The following is a 17358-nucleotide window of genomic DNA, read 5'->3' on the forward strand; positions in this document are numbered from 1 at the left end:
AAATGTTTGATAGAATTCGCCTGTGAAGCCATCTGGTCCTGGGCTTTTGTTTGTTGGAAGATTTTTAATCACAGTTTCAATTTCAATGCTTGTGATTGGTCTGTTCATATTTCCTATTTCTTCCTGATTCAGTCTTGGCAGGTTGTGCATTTCTAAGAATTTGTCCATTTCTTCCAGGTTGTCCATTTTATTGGCATAGAGTTGCTTGTAGTAATCTCTCATGATCTTTTGTATTTCTGCAGTGTCAGTTGTGACTTCTCCTTTTTCATTTCTAATTCTATTGATTTGAGTCTTCTCCCTTTTTTTCTTGATGTGTCTGGCTACACAGGACCTTTAATAAACAAATTATTTCTGAAATAATGGACAACAGTGATACTCTGAGATATATTCAGTTTTTTGTTTTTTGTTTTTGCGGTACGTGGGCCTCTCACTATTGTGGCCTCTCGCGTTGCGGAGCACAGGCTCCAGACACGCAGGCTCAGTGGCCATGGCTCACGGGCCCAGCCGCTCTGCAGCATGTGGGATCTTCCCTGACCAGGGCACGAACCCGTGTCCCCTGCATCGGCAGGTGGACTCTCAAACACTGTGCCACCAGGGAAGCCCTATTCAGTTATTTTAAGAACTTGATTCTGAGTATAAAAATAACACATGTCCAATGTAGAAAAATTGAAAAATAGAAAATTTGAACAATGCAACAAGAAATCCCTTGTAATCATGCAGAAAAAATACTGTTAGTATTTTAGCTTTTATGCCTCCATTGTCTATTTTTGCATTCTCATTTTAAACAAAACTATGATTTTACCAATTTTGGTAATTGATATTTCTTCTTAAAAGTTTAACTTTTTCTTATTTGGCATTGGTTGGGAATCTCCAAACCTATGTTAAATAAGAGTGATGATGATATATTTCCTTTTCTTAAATAGAAAGGCTTATAGCATTTAAGTATTAAGTATTATGTTTGTTACTGACTTCTAATAATTGCCCTTTTGAACATCTAAGGAAGTTTTTCTATTGATAGCTAAGAATTTTAATATGGGATGGGTTTGGAACTTTATTAATTACTTTATTGTTTATAGAAATCATCAAATGTTATCCCTTTGAATTTCATAAATTAATTTTTAATTTGGAATCATTCTTGAAATAAAACCTATTTGTCTATAATATTTTAATAAATTCCTATGTTTAGAATATACTATTTTATTTAGTTTGTTAGATCATATTTTCTCTTTAACTTTTAACATTTATAATATTTTTACAATTTCCAAATAACTCTTTTGGCTAGTCTTTTGTTGTTAACATCTTAATAAATTTTTTGGAGTTAGAAAGTGTGGCTGTATATTTTCTATTTTGAGGATTGCGTAGATGTTTTTACTGTGGTGTAATTCAAATCAGTTTTGGTTAGTGTTACACTTAGGTTTATAAAGAACACATGCTCTATTCTGGAGGTAAATAATTTGATGTCTAAATACACACACACACACTCTCTGTACATTTATATATATGTACATATATATATAAAATAAAAGTTGGTAGCTGAAATATCTAAAAATTTAAATTGTCATTTACGTTTCATCTTACTGGCTTGTAAATTTATGAAAAAGTAAAATGTAAAAATTTATCTCTAATATTTTTCATTTTACCTATTTCTATATTACATTGCTAGTTGCATAAAGTTCTACATTTGCTTTACATTTACTGATATGTTGTATTTTTAAAATGAATGTAAAGCAGTCTTTTTTCAACTTTAATAGATTGTCTGACATTAACACTTGTTCTTCCATTTGTTATCATTTGCATGTTCATTTTGGTTCATACATTTAGTTTTTCAACCTTTCTCTTATAAATGGATATTTTTTTCCACTCAATCCAAGACTCTAGTCTCTGAAATAGAGTAATATAATCCATTTACATTTTTCTCTTTTTTTTTTTTTAGAAGATGTTGGGGGTAGGAGTTTTAGTAATTTATTTATTTTTGCTGTGTTGGGTCTTCATTTCTGTGCAAGGGCTTTCTCTAGTTGTGGCAAGCGGAGGCCATTCTTCATCGCAGCGCGCGGGCCTCTATCGCGGCCTCTCTTGTTGCGGAGCACAGGCTCCAGACGCGCAGGCTCTGTAGTTGTGGCTCACAGGCCTAGTTGCTCTGTGGCATATGGGATCCTCCCAGACCAGGGCTCAAACCCATGTCCCCTGCATTAGCAGGCAGATTCTCAACCACTGCGCCACCAGGGAAGCCCCTCCATTTACATTTATTTTGATAAATATGCTTTTTCTGAATTCTGTCATCATGTTTTGTTTTAAAATTGATTATATCTTCTAGCTGACCTTTACCTAACTATTTGGTGGCCAGTACTCTTCCTGATCTCTCATTTTTCCCAATAGTGTTTATGCTGATTATCTCAAGTATATAAGCAAATTACTAAAAAGAACTTTTTATCTATTTTCTGTCTAATATTGATACTTTTCCTTTTTTTCCTTTCTAAAATAAATGCAAACAAGGCAGGGCTCTTTTTCTCCTCTCTTATTGACCCTGGAAACAGTGTTTGAGTTGTCATTGCAGCCCAAGGATATTCCTTTTCAATATGAATAAGAATTTGGAGGAGCGGAGAATTGAGAAGACACCACACTGTGATGACACAATTGGGGCACAAACATGGTGATTTAGACACAGGGAGGTGGGAAATACCCTATATTATGTTAGTAAGTCTGAGCTTCGGCAAAATGGGAAATTAAGCAGTTCTTTTGTTTTTGGTTTTTTAAAAATATTTATTTATTTGTCTGCACCAGGTCTTAGTTGCAGCGTGCGGGATCTTTAGTTGCGGGATGCAGGATCATTTTAGTTGCCACATGCGGGATCTAGTTCCCTGACCAGGGATCAAACCCAGGCCCCCTGCATTGGGAGTGCAGAGTCCTACCCACCAGATCACCAGAGAAGTTGGGTCATGTCTCCTTTTTCCCCCTCGTTTTCCTTTCATCCCTGAAAATCTTCTAGATCATTTTCAGTACTAGTTCATATTACTACTTTGCGGCTTTTCATTCAATCTGCCTGCACCATTTATATATTTTTATTCAGATAATTTCAGATAATAAAAAATAATATTTATATATATTTTTCTTCAGGTATGTTAAGACCATTAGAGTACTGTTATGTTTTGCTAGTCCAAATGCAGGGATACATTTTACTTTACTTTACTTTATGCAGGGATACACTTTAGCAAGCACTAATGTGCAACTCTCCTCTTCTGTTTATGGCCTCATGTTTTTTTCTTTTAAATAAATAGTTACCTCCAGCATTACTCTCCAGATCTTTTCATTTATATTCGTAGAGGAAACGCTGTTTACAGTTGATCACATAGCTTATCCTTATTTCACTGCAAAAATTACCATTAACAAGAGAATTATACATAGCTTATCCTTATTTCACTGCAAAAATTACCATTAACAAGAGAATTATACATAAACATTTAAAACAGTGTTATGAATTTATTTCTGGCAAAGAAAGTGACAGCAAAATGGAGTAGAAAGATAATGGGAACATAATTCAGAAATTGTCCCCAAATTAGAGTCACTATCCAAGATTGTTATTCTTTTACAAGATATTTCTATTTTCATATTTGTATTTCTAGATGAACTTTAATACAATTTTTAAAAATTTCCCCTCAAACCAAAAAAAATCATTTCCTTCTGATTGCCTTGAATATATAGATTAAATTGGTTTAAGGAAAACTGACAACTTCATAGTATTGAATTTGTATGCAAGTAAATTTCTTTCCATTTATTCCTGACTTTTGTTGTGTTTCACAGAAAAGACTGAAAAATTTCTCCATAGACTTTGATAGAGTAGTAATTGTGAATTAGATATTTTCTTTATTTAGATTTCAGACAGGATATTATTTTTAAAGGGATGCTATTTATGTTTATGAATTACACAAGCAGACACTGAAATTTCTTTTTCTTTCTAAACAGTTTTCAGATGCTTTTCTTGGAAACACAAGAATTTTTTACTACATGTATTTCTGGGGTACCCCACCAAAAGTACATGCAAAAAAATGTGTGTGTGTATTATATTTGTAGTGCAACAGGACATGACAGACTACAGTATATATTCTGTAAGCAACCATTGTATGGTACTAAAGAAGAAATAAATTCCATTGCAAAGATGTTGAAGGCTTTGAAGTGAGCTAGTAACAAAATCTTAAATAAGAGCCTCTTTAGGTTTTGTACTATCTCATGGGAATTTTAAAGAATGTCTACATATCTTATATAATTTTCAGGCATAATATCTTATACCAGTACTCATTCTGTAGAATTAATACAAAATTTCTAATTTCCCACAAAATTTGTAATCTAAGCAATTGAGGGTTTGAGGAAGTACTATGGATTAAATAATAGTAAAATGTTTTATTTCATTTATTTCAATATTTTATTTTCATTTATTTCTCAAATTTGTTGATGATATAATTAATATAACCAGTCTCCTACTGATAGTGATTTGTGATCATTCTAATCATTAGTTTATATAAACAGTGCTGAATTAAAAAAAAATCTGAGTATATAATTTTCTGAACATGTATATGCATATATTAGATAAATGCTTAGAACTATTGGGTCATTGGGTACATGCAGTAGTGATTTAGGTAGATTTTGTCAAATTGCCCTCCATTGAGTTTGTGTACATTTACCTTATTTTATCCATACTCCCCTGAATGACAGTAAGGTATCATATTTCTTGGTTTTTCATATTTCTTCATTCCAATTTTAATGCTAAAAAGATTTATTTATATTTCACTTATCATTAATGAGGTTTAAGCATATTTTTATATATCTTATATATCCTCCTTTAATATTTCCTTGTTTGAAAAATTTGAGTATTTTGCTCATTTTCTATTGGAATTAGTTGTTTTTCTCCTAATTTACATGTAGATTATCGTATATTAAGAAATTTTTTTTCCTTTTTTATATTTGTTTCCAATATTTTTGATAACAAGTGGGTTATGAATGAATAACTAAATGTCTGAAGGAAGTAATGAAGGAATTCACAAGGATAGGGACTTCGTCATTCATTGTTAATTTTTTATTGGAGGGTAATTTACATATAGCAGGAAGTGCAAATCTAAGTTGATGAGTTTTGATAAGTGCAATGTACCAGTATGCCTCATACTCTTAACAAGATATAGAACATTTCTATTTCCCAGAAAAAATCCCTCAATCTATTTCCATTCAATTTCCCAATCCCCAAAGAGGCAACCACTGTTCACATTTCCATAACAATAAACTAGTTTTGTCTCTTCTAGAACTTCATGAAATTGGAAAACTGTAAATACTCTTTTGGCACTGGTATCTTTTGCTCAGCATAATGTTTTTAAGATACTTCCATGTTGTTGCTACTCCATTCCTTTTTATATTGCTGAGTATTTAGTCCATTGTATGGATAGACCACACAGTTTATTGCTTTAGGTTTTAACTGGAATTGTGTTAAACTTGGGGAACATTGGCATCTTAACAAAATGGAGTTTTCTGGTCCATGAACACAGTATATCTTTAATTTCTCTCAATGATGCTTTAAACCTTCAATGTACAGATTTTACAGATAGTTTATTAAATCTATACCTAAGTATTTTATTTCTATAGGAGCTCCATTTAGGACTAAGAATACACATAAATTTGATCATTTGATAGCTATATTCATTTACTAGGGCTGCCGTAGCAATTTACCACACACTGGGTGGCTTGAAACAACAAAAATGTATTCTCTCACAGTTCTGGAAGGCAGAAGTCCAAAATCAAGGTGTTATCAGAGCCATATCTCCATCAAAGCCTCTATGAGAGAATCCTTCCTTGCCTCTTCTAACCATTGTTGGCTCCTGGCATTTCTTGACTTGTGAGAGCATATCTGTGCCAATGTCTGCCCCTGTCTTCACATGACTTTCATTCTGTGTATCTGTGTCTTCTCCTTTTCTCTTTTAAGGATGCTCATCATAGGATTTAGGGTCCTCTTTAATCCAGGTTGATCTCATGGTGGAATCCTTACCTTAATTATAGCTGCAAACACCCTTTTGTCAAATGAGGTTACATACTGAGGTTCTAGGTGGACATGTCTTTGGGGGGGGGTCACTATTCCACCCACTACAGTATTGTACCATGGGTCACTTAGCCTCTGTTCAGTTTTTTTTTCTTTATTCTTTGTTTCCATTTAGATCATCTCTATTGCTTATTTTCAAGTTTACTAATCTTTTCTTCTAAATTTGACAATGTTTAAGTCTATCCATGAATGTCTCATTTCAGTTATAGTCAGCTCTAGAATTTCTTTTTATTTTTTATATAGTTCATTTCTCTGTTAATATTCACCATTTGTTCTTTCATTATGTCAACCTTTTCCCTTAAATCCTTAAACACATTTTTAATCACTATTTTAAAGTCCTTGTTTGCTAAGTCCAACATCTGTGTCAGCTCTAAGGGTATTTCTATTGACTTTTTTCTATTGGTTACATTGTGCACTGTCCATTGTATTTGCTACATTACCAAGACTCTAGATTATGCTGTCTTCATCAAAAGAGTGTTGAATTTTGTTCTGGCAGACAGTTTACTGACAGTTTAGCTTAATCCTATCAAAACTTTGTTCTAAGCTTTCTTAAGTCAGGTCTAGAGTTTCCATTACTCCAGGGCTAGGGTAGCTCTAAAGAACAGCCTTTCTTGAGTTTCAGCTGAATGCTCTGTGTTTTCATTAAATTTTCTTCATTTTGGCAGAACTCCAATGTCTCTCAGCTCAACACTGCAACCTTCAGAATCTCCATTAAGCTCACAATCTTCCAGTAATGTCTACCAGGCATCGTTAGGTATTTGTACAAACGAAGTTTAAAATTCAGCTAAAGACTCAAGTAGACCCCTATGCATATTTGTGCGTTCCTTTGCTGCTCAGATGCCTGCTTTCTGGTACCCTGCCTCACAAATTCTAATTGTCTCAGGAGCCTCAAATTCCAATCTTTGCTTCCTAAATCTGACAACACAGCTGTTCACTGTTTGAACTCTATTTCCCTGTGCCATGGGTGAGAAGATCTTCACGGGCAGAAATGTGGGAAAGTGGAGAGATCATCTTGAATATTGCCCTTCTCTCAAGGATCACAGTCCTGGGCTGTCTATTGTCCTCCGGCTTAAAGCAGTTGTTTTATGCATTTTGTCCAAATTTATCATTTTTGTGGTATAAAAATAAATCCAATGACCATTATTCTGTCATGGTTGGAATCCGAATTTCCCTGTGTGCTTCACTTATGTTTCCTCAATACATGTTTGATGAATTAATTAACATCCAGCACATATCTATTTGTATCCCTTCCAATGGTATTTATATTATCTGTTAATTAAGAAATAATGACTGTAAAAATTAAAAATTACAGTAACATACACACACATAGTATTAAACGCTGAAGAAGTCAAAGTGTGTGGTATTAGTTTATTGTCATTCGAGCGGCACAGAATGAATGAGAAATTGTTGAATTGTTGTATAATCTTTTATCAATCAGTGGTGGCTCAGAATATGCATTGCTCTATGCAAGTCATATACCATTGCACTAAGTTTCTTTAAGACCAGAATATTTCCAAGAAGCCAGTGATGTTGGTTTTTATCTCATTAAAACAAAACAAATTGACCTGTCCCTTTGAGTGTTCTATAAGGATATAACTAAATAACACAGTCAGTAATAACTATGCATTCCACATATCTTAACTTAATCCTAATATTTCTCATATTCAGCTAGCAAGCAAATTCTTTCAACTCATGCTTCATTCAAGAAAGAGCAAGAATTTTACGTTAAGAAGAAATCTGCCCCAGGAGGTCATAAATCCTATAAAAGACCTGGAAGTGCAATAGTAGACACTGGTCAGCCTATTTTGGATGAGGAAACTATCTCTGTACCCACTATAGAAGAAAATGCTAGCACACCACAGCAGGTAATTTACATTTAAAAGAATTATTTAATGGTACTGCTCATAAAAATTTAACATAAATTGCAACAATTATTTTCCTAAAAATTGTTCATGTATAATACTTTTTATATGTAGTGCCACTAGTGTATAACCAGAATTGAAGAATTATTGAAAATTTTCTCTGTGCCAAGATTTTAAAATATGTGATAAATTTAATTTTTAAACTAACCCTATAATGTAGATTTATTATCTTACATTATATATGAGTTAGTGGTTATGAGACTTTGAAAAAGGTCATATATTAAGAAAAACATATTTGCATGTGCCTTAAATTGAAGAAATAAAGGACAATGCATATAATTTAAGGCAGCAAAAGAAAACATGATTTATCCATTGAAAACCAAGAAAATAAATTAACTAATTAAAAGAAATAAAAACAAAATGCCAAAAATAAATCCTAATATGGCAGTAATTAAAATAAATGCAAATGGATTATTAATCAATTAGAAGGATAAATTTTTAACATTAGATAAAAAATAAGATCCAACTGTAAGTAGTCTAAAGGTGACACTTTTAAACAAAATAGCACAGAAACTTTAAACTTCAACCAAAAGAGAGCTGTGATGATATTTTAATATCTCAATACATAGGATTCACGGGGGTATTATACAAAAATAAAAGGAAAAATAAAGCAGTATGGCCATAACTGACATATAGGCATCTCACTGCCTAGACTCAATAAATAAAAAGCAAAACTATTAGAGCTGTAGAGAAAAATAAGTTAACAATTGAGTTGAATATTTTAACACATATCTTTCAGAAACAAGTAGATCAAGCTGAAAAACAATATATTTGATCATTAGGATATGAAGTATTAAGTAGAAGCTTAATCTTTTAGATATCTATATAGAACACTCCACCTAATAAAAGAGAATATACTTTTTCATAGAGCACACAGGAAGCCTCAATAAAAACCAAACTATACTGTGTAAATGTTATCTGAACATAATGCAATAGTAATTAGTAATTAACTGCTTAAAATCCCATAAATGTGAAAACACAGTGAAATATACTAAATAATTCTTTAGTTTAAAAAAATCATTAAAAAAGAAACTATTAAATACAAAGGACTCCATAAAAATAAAAAACTACAAATCAAAATTTGTAAGCCACATCTAAAGTAGCATTCAGTGGAATGTTGACTTTCAAATTAATTCGTCAGAAAGTATGAATGATTAAACAAATGAACTAAGCTATTAAAACAAAAAGTTAGAAAAAGAGTAAAAGAATAACTCAAAAATAAGAAAGAGTTTTAATAAAAATGAGAGTAGAAATTAATGAAATGGGGAATAAAATTTAGGAAAATTAATAAAACCTATGCTTTCTTAAGATTAATAAAGTAAACATGCTTCTTGTAAGACTAATCAAGTAAGAAAAAAAGAAAGAAAATATAAATAAATCAAATACAGAACAAAAAATTAGGATAGAGGTATAAATGCAAACAACAGGTTTTAAAAACATTTTAAGTATTATATACAACTCTATACTAGCAATTTAAAACTGACAAAAATTGTTTCAAATGTAAAATTCCTGGAGTTGGGGGAGGAATGGCATACCTGCTCCACTAAAAAAAAGAAAATATAAAATAATAAGAATAAATAAGAATAATAAAACTGAAATGATAATCAAAGTCTTACCTTTCCAAAAAGCTATAGGCCTAACTGCTCTACAGGATAGATCTAACAGACTTTTAAGGAGTAAATTGTTCTAGAAAACAGAAAAAAAAAATACAAACCTTCCAATCCTTTTTAAGAGATTAATGTAATTCTGATTCCAAAACTGATAAGTAGCAAAAGTAAAATAAGTAAATTTCATTTATAAACATGAATGCAAAAGTTATAAATACTAGAATATATGATGGTAAGTATTTGTGGGGTTGTGAGGATAAACTTTTATACACTGTGGTATTATAGAATTTTGGAGAACATCTGACAGTATCTAATTAAAGTATTATTATATGATCCAGAAAATATGCATTTATTATGTGCCTAAAATCCTATGTTTATTTTTATTGTTAATTGTTTATTGCATTTTATTTCCTAGGTATACAAGTATATTATACAGTGTTTGGTGTTGTATAACAGTTGGCCTCTCACTGAAAGTCAACAGATGTTTGTTCAAGCACTAAAAGACTTAGAGAAAAATGATAACAAAGGTATGTCACCCTAAATGTTATTCATGTGTTTTACATCTTCTAGAAATATTTAACAATAAATTTATCATGTAATTATTAAAACCTTATTGCTTACAATTTGTACTTTAATCCAGTGGCATTTCCTGTTCTGTTAATTGATTACATGTTTCAAAATCTTGCTGTTTGGTTTATAAAAACCAAAAATATATGATTGTTTAGGCCTAGTTTAAACAAAGTTTGTCCAGTTAGTAAAAATTACTAGATGATTATCTAACAAAGGTACAGGAAACTTTTCTAGTTATAAAATTATGTTTGTCCAAGTTTTGGGGAAAGTATAACTTTAAATATAAGTTTTTAAAAATATTTAAAAGAAGGGGAATCTCCTACTGAAAGAAGATTCAGGTTTATTTTTTAAAATGTAAACTACTCTTAATATTCCTGAGAAGGAAATGACAGTTTGATGCTTTAGACTAAAAAAAAAAATCTGAAATCGCCTCTACTCCTAAGCACTATATCACATTATGCAGTATAATAATTAAATCTGAAGGAATGAGTATTTTCAATGTATATTCTTTTCAAATTTTAAGCAAGACTGCCTAATCATAAAAATTAACATATGTACATTATTTTTAAAATAAAACTATACAATACAAAAGAGCATACTACAACACCAAAAGCTGGTGAGGATACAGAGCAACAGGAATTCTCATACATTGATAGCGGGAATACAAAATGGTACAGCCAAGTTGGAAGACAAGTTTCAAGGTTTCTTTTCTTTTAATTAATTTTTATTGGAGTATAGTTGATTTACAATGTTGTGTTAGTTTCTGCTGTACAGCAAAGTGAATGTTATACATATACATATATCCACTCTTTTTTAGATTCTATTCCCATATAGGTCATTACAGAGTTTTGAGTAGAGTTCCCTGTGCTATCCAGTAGGTAGGTCCTTGTTGATGATCTATTTTATCTATACTAGTGTGTATATGTTAATCCCCAACCCCCAATTTACCCACCCCCACCCCCTTTCCCCTTTGGTAACCATAAGTTTGTTTTCTATATCTGTGACTCTATTTCTGTTTTGCAAATAGGTTCATTTGTATCATTTTTTTAGATTCCACATGTAAGCAATATCATATGATATTTGTCTTTGTCTGACTTACTTCACTCAGTATGACAATATCTAGGTCCATCCATGTCACTGCAAATGGCATTATTTCATTCTTTTTTATGGTTGAGTAATATTCCATTGTATATATGTGCCACATCTTCTTTAACCATTCATCTGTCGATGGACATTTAAGCTGCTTCCATAGCCTGGCTATTGTAAATAGTGCTGCAGTGAACAATGAGGTGCATGGTTTCTTATGAAACTAAAAATGCATTTACTGTTGTGAAATAAAATTCACATTGTGTGGCATGACAAGAAAAATGTGAACATAAAAAATGTTCTCTGCCCTTTGGTCTCCTGTCTCCCCTCTACTGTGCATTGTGCATCTGCATTATACATCTACCAAACCTCCCCCATCAGCAGAAATACCTGCTCAACCATAAAAAGCAACATTCTCCTGGCATCAACAAGACAACTCCTAAAGGATAACATTCCTTCTTGATCTTGTAAGGGGACAAGATGACGCTTAGATCTGGATTGTGTAAACTGTCAATAATTCATCATTTAATGTACAGCCCTCTGTCTCAAAAACCTTATATAACTATGCCTTGACTTCTAATGGGTGGAACAGTTTTCAGAGCTTTCTGAAATGCTATTCCTGGGTTATAATCCTGAATTTGACTCGAAAATCTTTTCCATTTCTTTCTTAGATCGACTAATTAATTTTTCATTGACACTATGTAACCAGTAACTGTGCTCTTTAGTATTTACACAAAAGAGTTGAAAACTGAATTCTGGTTTAAGATGGTGACATAGGATGCTCCTGAGTTTACCTCCTCCCATAGAAACAGATACACAGCTGATTACCTCCTACACATCAAGCAAATGGAAAAACTCACACCAAAACGTATCGTAAAGGTTGAGATATACTCTCGCCATAAACCCCACACCCAGCATAGTGACATACAATTGGAAGGGAACTCACAACACCCAAAGCAAAGGGTTTGGACTGAACGTCTAGTGCTCCAGCTATTAAAATTTCCACGTGAGTGACTGGCACCCAAAACACCTAGCTCTAAAGGCCAATGGGGTTTTGTCCACCAAGACCCATAAGACTATAGCAAATAGTTCTTAGTAGGCTTCCAAGGATGCTCTGGCCTCCAGGGCTCAGTGCAGAGACAGCAGACAGAACTGCCCATCTCCTAGTCTTTCCCTGAAAGGTCTATTTGCATACTTTAAAAGCTACTGCCTGAAGGTCTGGCTTCTGATCCAATATATTTTTCTAATGTTTGTACTACCCACAGCCATGTGTACATTCAATGTCGTCTCTATCAAAATTACAGTGGCATTTTTCACAGAAAAAGTAAAATCCTAAAATTTGTATATAACTACAAACTAGAAGAAAACATAGGGGATAAAATCCTTGACATCAGTCTTAACAATGATTTTTTGGTATCGATACCAAAAGTATAAGCAACAAAAGCAAAAATAAACAAGTAGGACTACATCAAACTAAAAAGCTTCTGCACAGCAAAGGAAACCATCAATAAAATTAAAAGCAAGTTATGGAATGGGAGAAAATATTTGCAAACCATATATCTGATAAAAGGTTAATATATAAAGAATTCATACAATTCAATATCAAAAAAAGAAACAATCCAATTAAAAACTGGGCAGAGGACCTGAATAGACATTTTTCCAAGGAATACATACAGATGGCCAACAGACACACAAAAAGATGCTCAACATCACTAAACATTAGGGAAATGTAATTCAGAACCACAATGAGATTTTACCTCACATTTGTTAGGATGGCTATTATCAAAAAGATAAGAGGTAGCAGGTACTGGCGAGAATATGGAGAATGGGGAACACTTTGTACACTGTTAGTAGAAATGTATATTGGTGCAGCCATTATGGATGGAGGATGAAGTTTCCTCAAAAAATTAAAACTATAACTGCCGTATTATCTAGCAAATCCACTTCTGGGTATATATCCTAAGGAAATGAAAACATTATCTCCAAGAGATATCTGCACCTACATGTTCATTGCAGCATTATTTACAATAGCCAAGACATGCAAACAGCCCAAGTGTCCATTGATTGATGAATGGGTAAAGAAATTGTGGTAGGTATGCACAATGGAATATTATTCAGCCATAAAAAGAAGAAAAACCTGTCTTTCGCAACAACATGAATGAAGCTCGAGGACATTACGATAAGAGAAAATAAGTCAGACAGAGAAGACAAATGCTGTATGATCTCACTTACATGTGGGATCTGAAATAATGGAACTCATAGAAACATTGAACAGATTGGTGGCTGCCAGAGAGGTGGCTGCGGGACATAGAAAATGAGTAAAAGTGCTCAAAAGGCACAAACTTCCAGTTACACGATAAATAAGTCCTGGGAATGTAATGCACGTTTCTCAAGTTCAAACTGTCCGACACAGGTGGATTTTCAGTAACGGAACACGGTAGTATAATTTATGAACTAGAGTAATGTAAAATGTAGATCTTGATTATGGTACAAAATTAATAATATGAATTAAGTTTTTAAAAGGAAGTTAACATTAAATGGAGAAATACAGTAGAGTGGCTAACTACTGTACATTCCACTACCTGAAACTGGGTTATCACCTGCAAAATTAGAATAACCCCTATATTATATAATAACTCCTCTATTTCAAAGTTGTTTGGAAGATTCAAGATAATATATATAAAGTTCCTAGAACCTAGTAGCACTTCAAAAAATGGCTCTATCATTATTGTGTATTCCAACTAGAAAATAAGTCTTTAGGAATAATTATATGTCTTCTTTTTTGACATCACATTTGACAAGTTTATGTGTGAAATGATCAGCTGCTAAAATTAAATGACACCTTGTGTCACCTAATACATTTTTTGCTGAAAGTAGAAAAGAAATTCAGGATTGAATTGTATTTAAAATGAACCAGGAAAATTATCTATTTGAAAGAATATGTGTCAATCTTTTTGAAAGTTAAGTGGCTTTTGAATTCAGAATAATCCTTCTCTAATTTCATGTTTATAAATGTGTTTTTTTAGTTAGCCAATTTGTTTAAATTAAAACATATCAATATGCCCACTTCCACTTGTCAATTATATTTACAACTCATAACCTACAAACTTTAACCTTAAGAGTGTGATATATTTTAGAGAAATTAAGTTATTAATGTCTTAAAATTATTCACTTAGCTTGCCTTTCAATTATAAATATATCAAACAGAAATTGGTGAAGTGTTTTTTTCATTTGTACATTGATGACCCAATTTAAAATTTTATGTAGATTAAATGGAAATGTTGCCCTATTTACTGATTTAAACTCAATGTTTAATTTATATGAGAAATAAAATATATAATTTTTTTAAATATATAATTTAATTTTTTTCAAAAGTTTACATCTTTATAACTCATGATAAAATATAAGGCCTGAAATATGGCTATGTACAACCTAGGCTATTTCTATTATAAAATTTTAGGAAGTTTGGCCTCTGGTTAACATGAAGCAACAGTGCCACCTTTAGTATATTTCAATACTTAAGTTTTAGTAAAAATTGCTTACTTTCACTTAAGAAAATAGAAAATGGAGAATCTTGAGCAGGTAATACTTAGTGATATCATCTGCCTTTATACATAATTAGCGGTCTTGTTATTTTGAAGTCCTTTTGTTTATATTGCTGGCCTGCATACTTGAAGTTCTAATCTATTCGCATTAAACGTAAACTTTATCATTCTCAAAAGTGTTTGGTTTCAAGTCCCAGTGCTAACTTTATTAGCAGGATTATAACATTATTTCCTGAACTCTAATAAATATTATATTATTGCTTTTTCTTAGGCACAATAACATGCATGGTGTATCCAGTTCAGAGTATTTGAAGAAACCAAGCATTGTAGATACTATATATATTTACTATATATATTTATATATTCATATATACATGGCGTTTCTGTTTATATTTACCAAGTGTGATTGTAGTTGGTAAATGTATACTTTGTTCTAAACAAGTTTTCTAGTTGAGAAATTATATTAATGTTCAAATCCCAACCACTTTTAGTTTCTGGATATATAAATCTAAGCACCGAATTTTAATCATAAAATCAAAATTATATTTCTGTAATTCTTCTAATTACATGACTATGCAAAGCGGGGTCACATTTTTCACAATTTTCACCTACTAGGATATTTATTCTTGCATCTTACTGACATATATGCTCCCAACACATACAGATTCCCTATAAAGCTTTATATATTAAACTTAGGCAATCTGATACTGAATACATACTATGAGTTCAGCCCTATACTAGGTGAAATTAGGAATTTAAAATGAAGTATGTAATGATATCCTCACCTTTGTTGAACTTGTAATTCCTGGAAGAAAAAGTTACCATATTGTAAGCCATTAAATAATATGGAAATTATTTTATTCTATATATTAATAATATAAAGAAAGAGGATGGTATACACCTGCTGTGTGCCTCACACTCTAGTAAATGTTCATATATGTAAACTTGAATATTAGAATATGTTAATTTGAGTGGAATCAAATGTGCCTAAATGTATGACTCAAACACTAAGAATTATGGGTAGTGAGAAAAAGAAAGCACCAGAAATACCTAATGGAGCAGCTTGAGATTCCATTTCATCTGACATCTGTTAACATCTTAAAAACCTGGGGTGTATGATACTAGGTAAGATCCTATTTTAAATGTTTTTTATTGATTTTTTTTAAAGCCTGTGGCACAGTCTTAGGTTTCAAGTTTTATGAATACAGTAAACCTGCCAAAGTTAACCTACAGTGGCTGATCCAGGATTCACTTCTAAGTCATTTGATTATTTGACCAAAGGATTTTCCCTAGCACAACACTTCTCAGCAGGCTGGGATTGTTGGCAGAAAGGCAAGTTGCCCCCTTGTAAAATCACAGTGCTTACAGTCCACTTGTGGTTGTGCAGGATGCTCTGTCCCCACTTTGAAAGCAGCCAATAACTGGCACCAAGTGAAATAAGATCTGGATTCTTTGCAATTACTGTTTTACTTTGCTGATGGGGTGACTTACAAGACTCCGATTTTGAAAGGGACTGACATGTCCTTTGAACTGTTATTTGAATGCTGATTCAACTTATCATTTGGGAGAGTCTGAGTAAATTACATAAACTCTCTGAACCTACCCTGATGGGATTCTTTGAGAATTAAAAGAGAAAGAAACATCGTAGGGATTCAACAAATATCATTTGCTCTCCCAATACTTGGGTATTTGTTAGAAAAAATAATAGAACATAAAGCGAAATCCTTCATATTGGGAAAAGGTAATTATACCCTCCTAAATGTAAACCCGTGTTTCTCTAAGTGCAGTCCTTGGACCAGCAGCCTCAGAACTACCTGGGTACTTGTTAGAAAGCAAATTTGGGGGCTCTGTCTCATACCTTCCAAATCAGAAACTTTGGGGGGTGGGGTCCAGAAATCTGTTTCTTAACAAGCCCTTCAGGTGGTTCTGACACAGGCTAAAGTGTGAAAACCACTCTTGTAAAGGAACCTTCAGCTTCACTGAACTCTAACTCACTGGTATTCTTCCCTTCCGCCCATCCCCTTGCAACATTTGCTTCCAAGGAAAGGGAAAACTGTATACATTTCTTAAAGTAGTGTTTCTCTAAGTATGAATCAGAACCACCTGAGATAGTTTTTAAAGCTGTACATTCCTGGGCCCCATATCAAACTCTAAGGGGTTGGACTCCCTGGGGTTTGGGCTTCAAGACCTACATTTTCCAGACTCCCTAGTGATTCATACATTCATCAAATTTGTGAATTGCTGCTTCACAGTAAGCATAGCATAACTGGTAACAGAGTTGTCCGGCTGCACAAGATATAAAGAATGAATTCTTCTACTCCAGTTTTTATAAGGTACTATTATGTAGCACTGGCCACAGATAGATCTCTAAACTGTAGTTAACTCCTGATTTTGCTGGCATTGAGATCTCTGGGACCCGGATTTAAGTGAGGTGGTAGCTGTGGCCACTGAGACTGGTCGAAACCCAGTCACCTCATATTGGGCAAGATGAAGAGCTGGTACTGCACCATCTCTATATAGCAGAGACAGCATAAGGAGCCTCTGCAGGGAAG

The 17358-nt window shown here is 32.8% G+C and overlaps 1 protein-coding gene and 1 long non-coding RNA gene across 2 annotated transcripts in view; one reads left to right on the plus strand and one right to left on the minus strand.

Moving 5' to 3' along the window:
- ADGB (androglobin) overlaps positions 1-17358 on the plus strand; it is a 193783-nt gene that overhangs the window by 157806 nt on the left and 18619 nt on the right. Inside the window, exons 28-29 of the mRNA XM_089922105.1 lie at positions 7745-7941; positions 10021-10132. Of these exons, the coding sequence (XP_089778231.1) occupies positions 7745-7941; positions 10021-10132 (309 nt within the window). The remainder of the gene's footprint in view (positions 1-7744; positions 7942-10020; positions 10133-17358) is intronic.
- Positions 1-17358, minus strand: part of LOC115802050 (uncharacterized) — a 456956-nt gene that overhangs the window by 35739 nt on the left and 403859 nt on the right. The gene's annotated exons all lie outside the window — the stretch shown is intronic.

This window comes from Delphinapterus leucas, chromosome 12 (assembly GCF_059928025.1).
Source record: "Delphinapterus leucas isolate spDelLeu-1000000601 "Yukka" chromosome 12, BTC_Dleu_Yukka2, whole genome shotgun sequence".
NCBI lineage: Eukaryota > Metazoa > Chordata > Mammalia > Artiodactyla > Monodontidae > Delphinapterus > Delphinapterus leucas.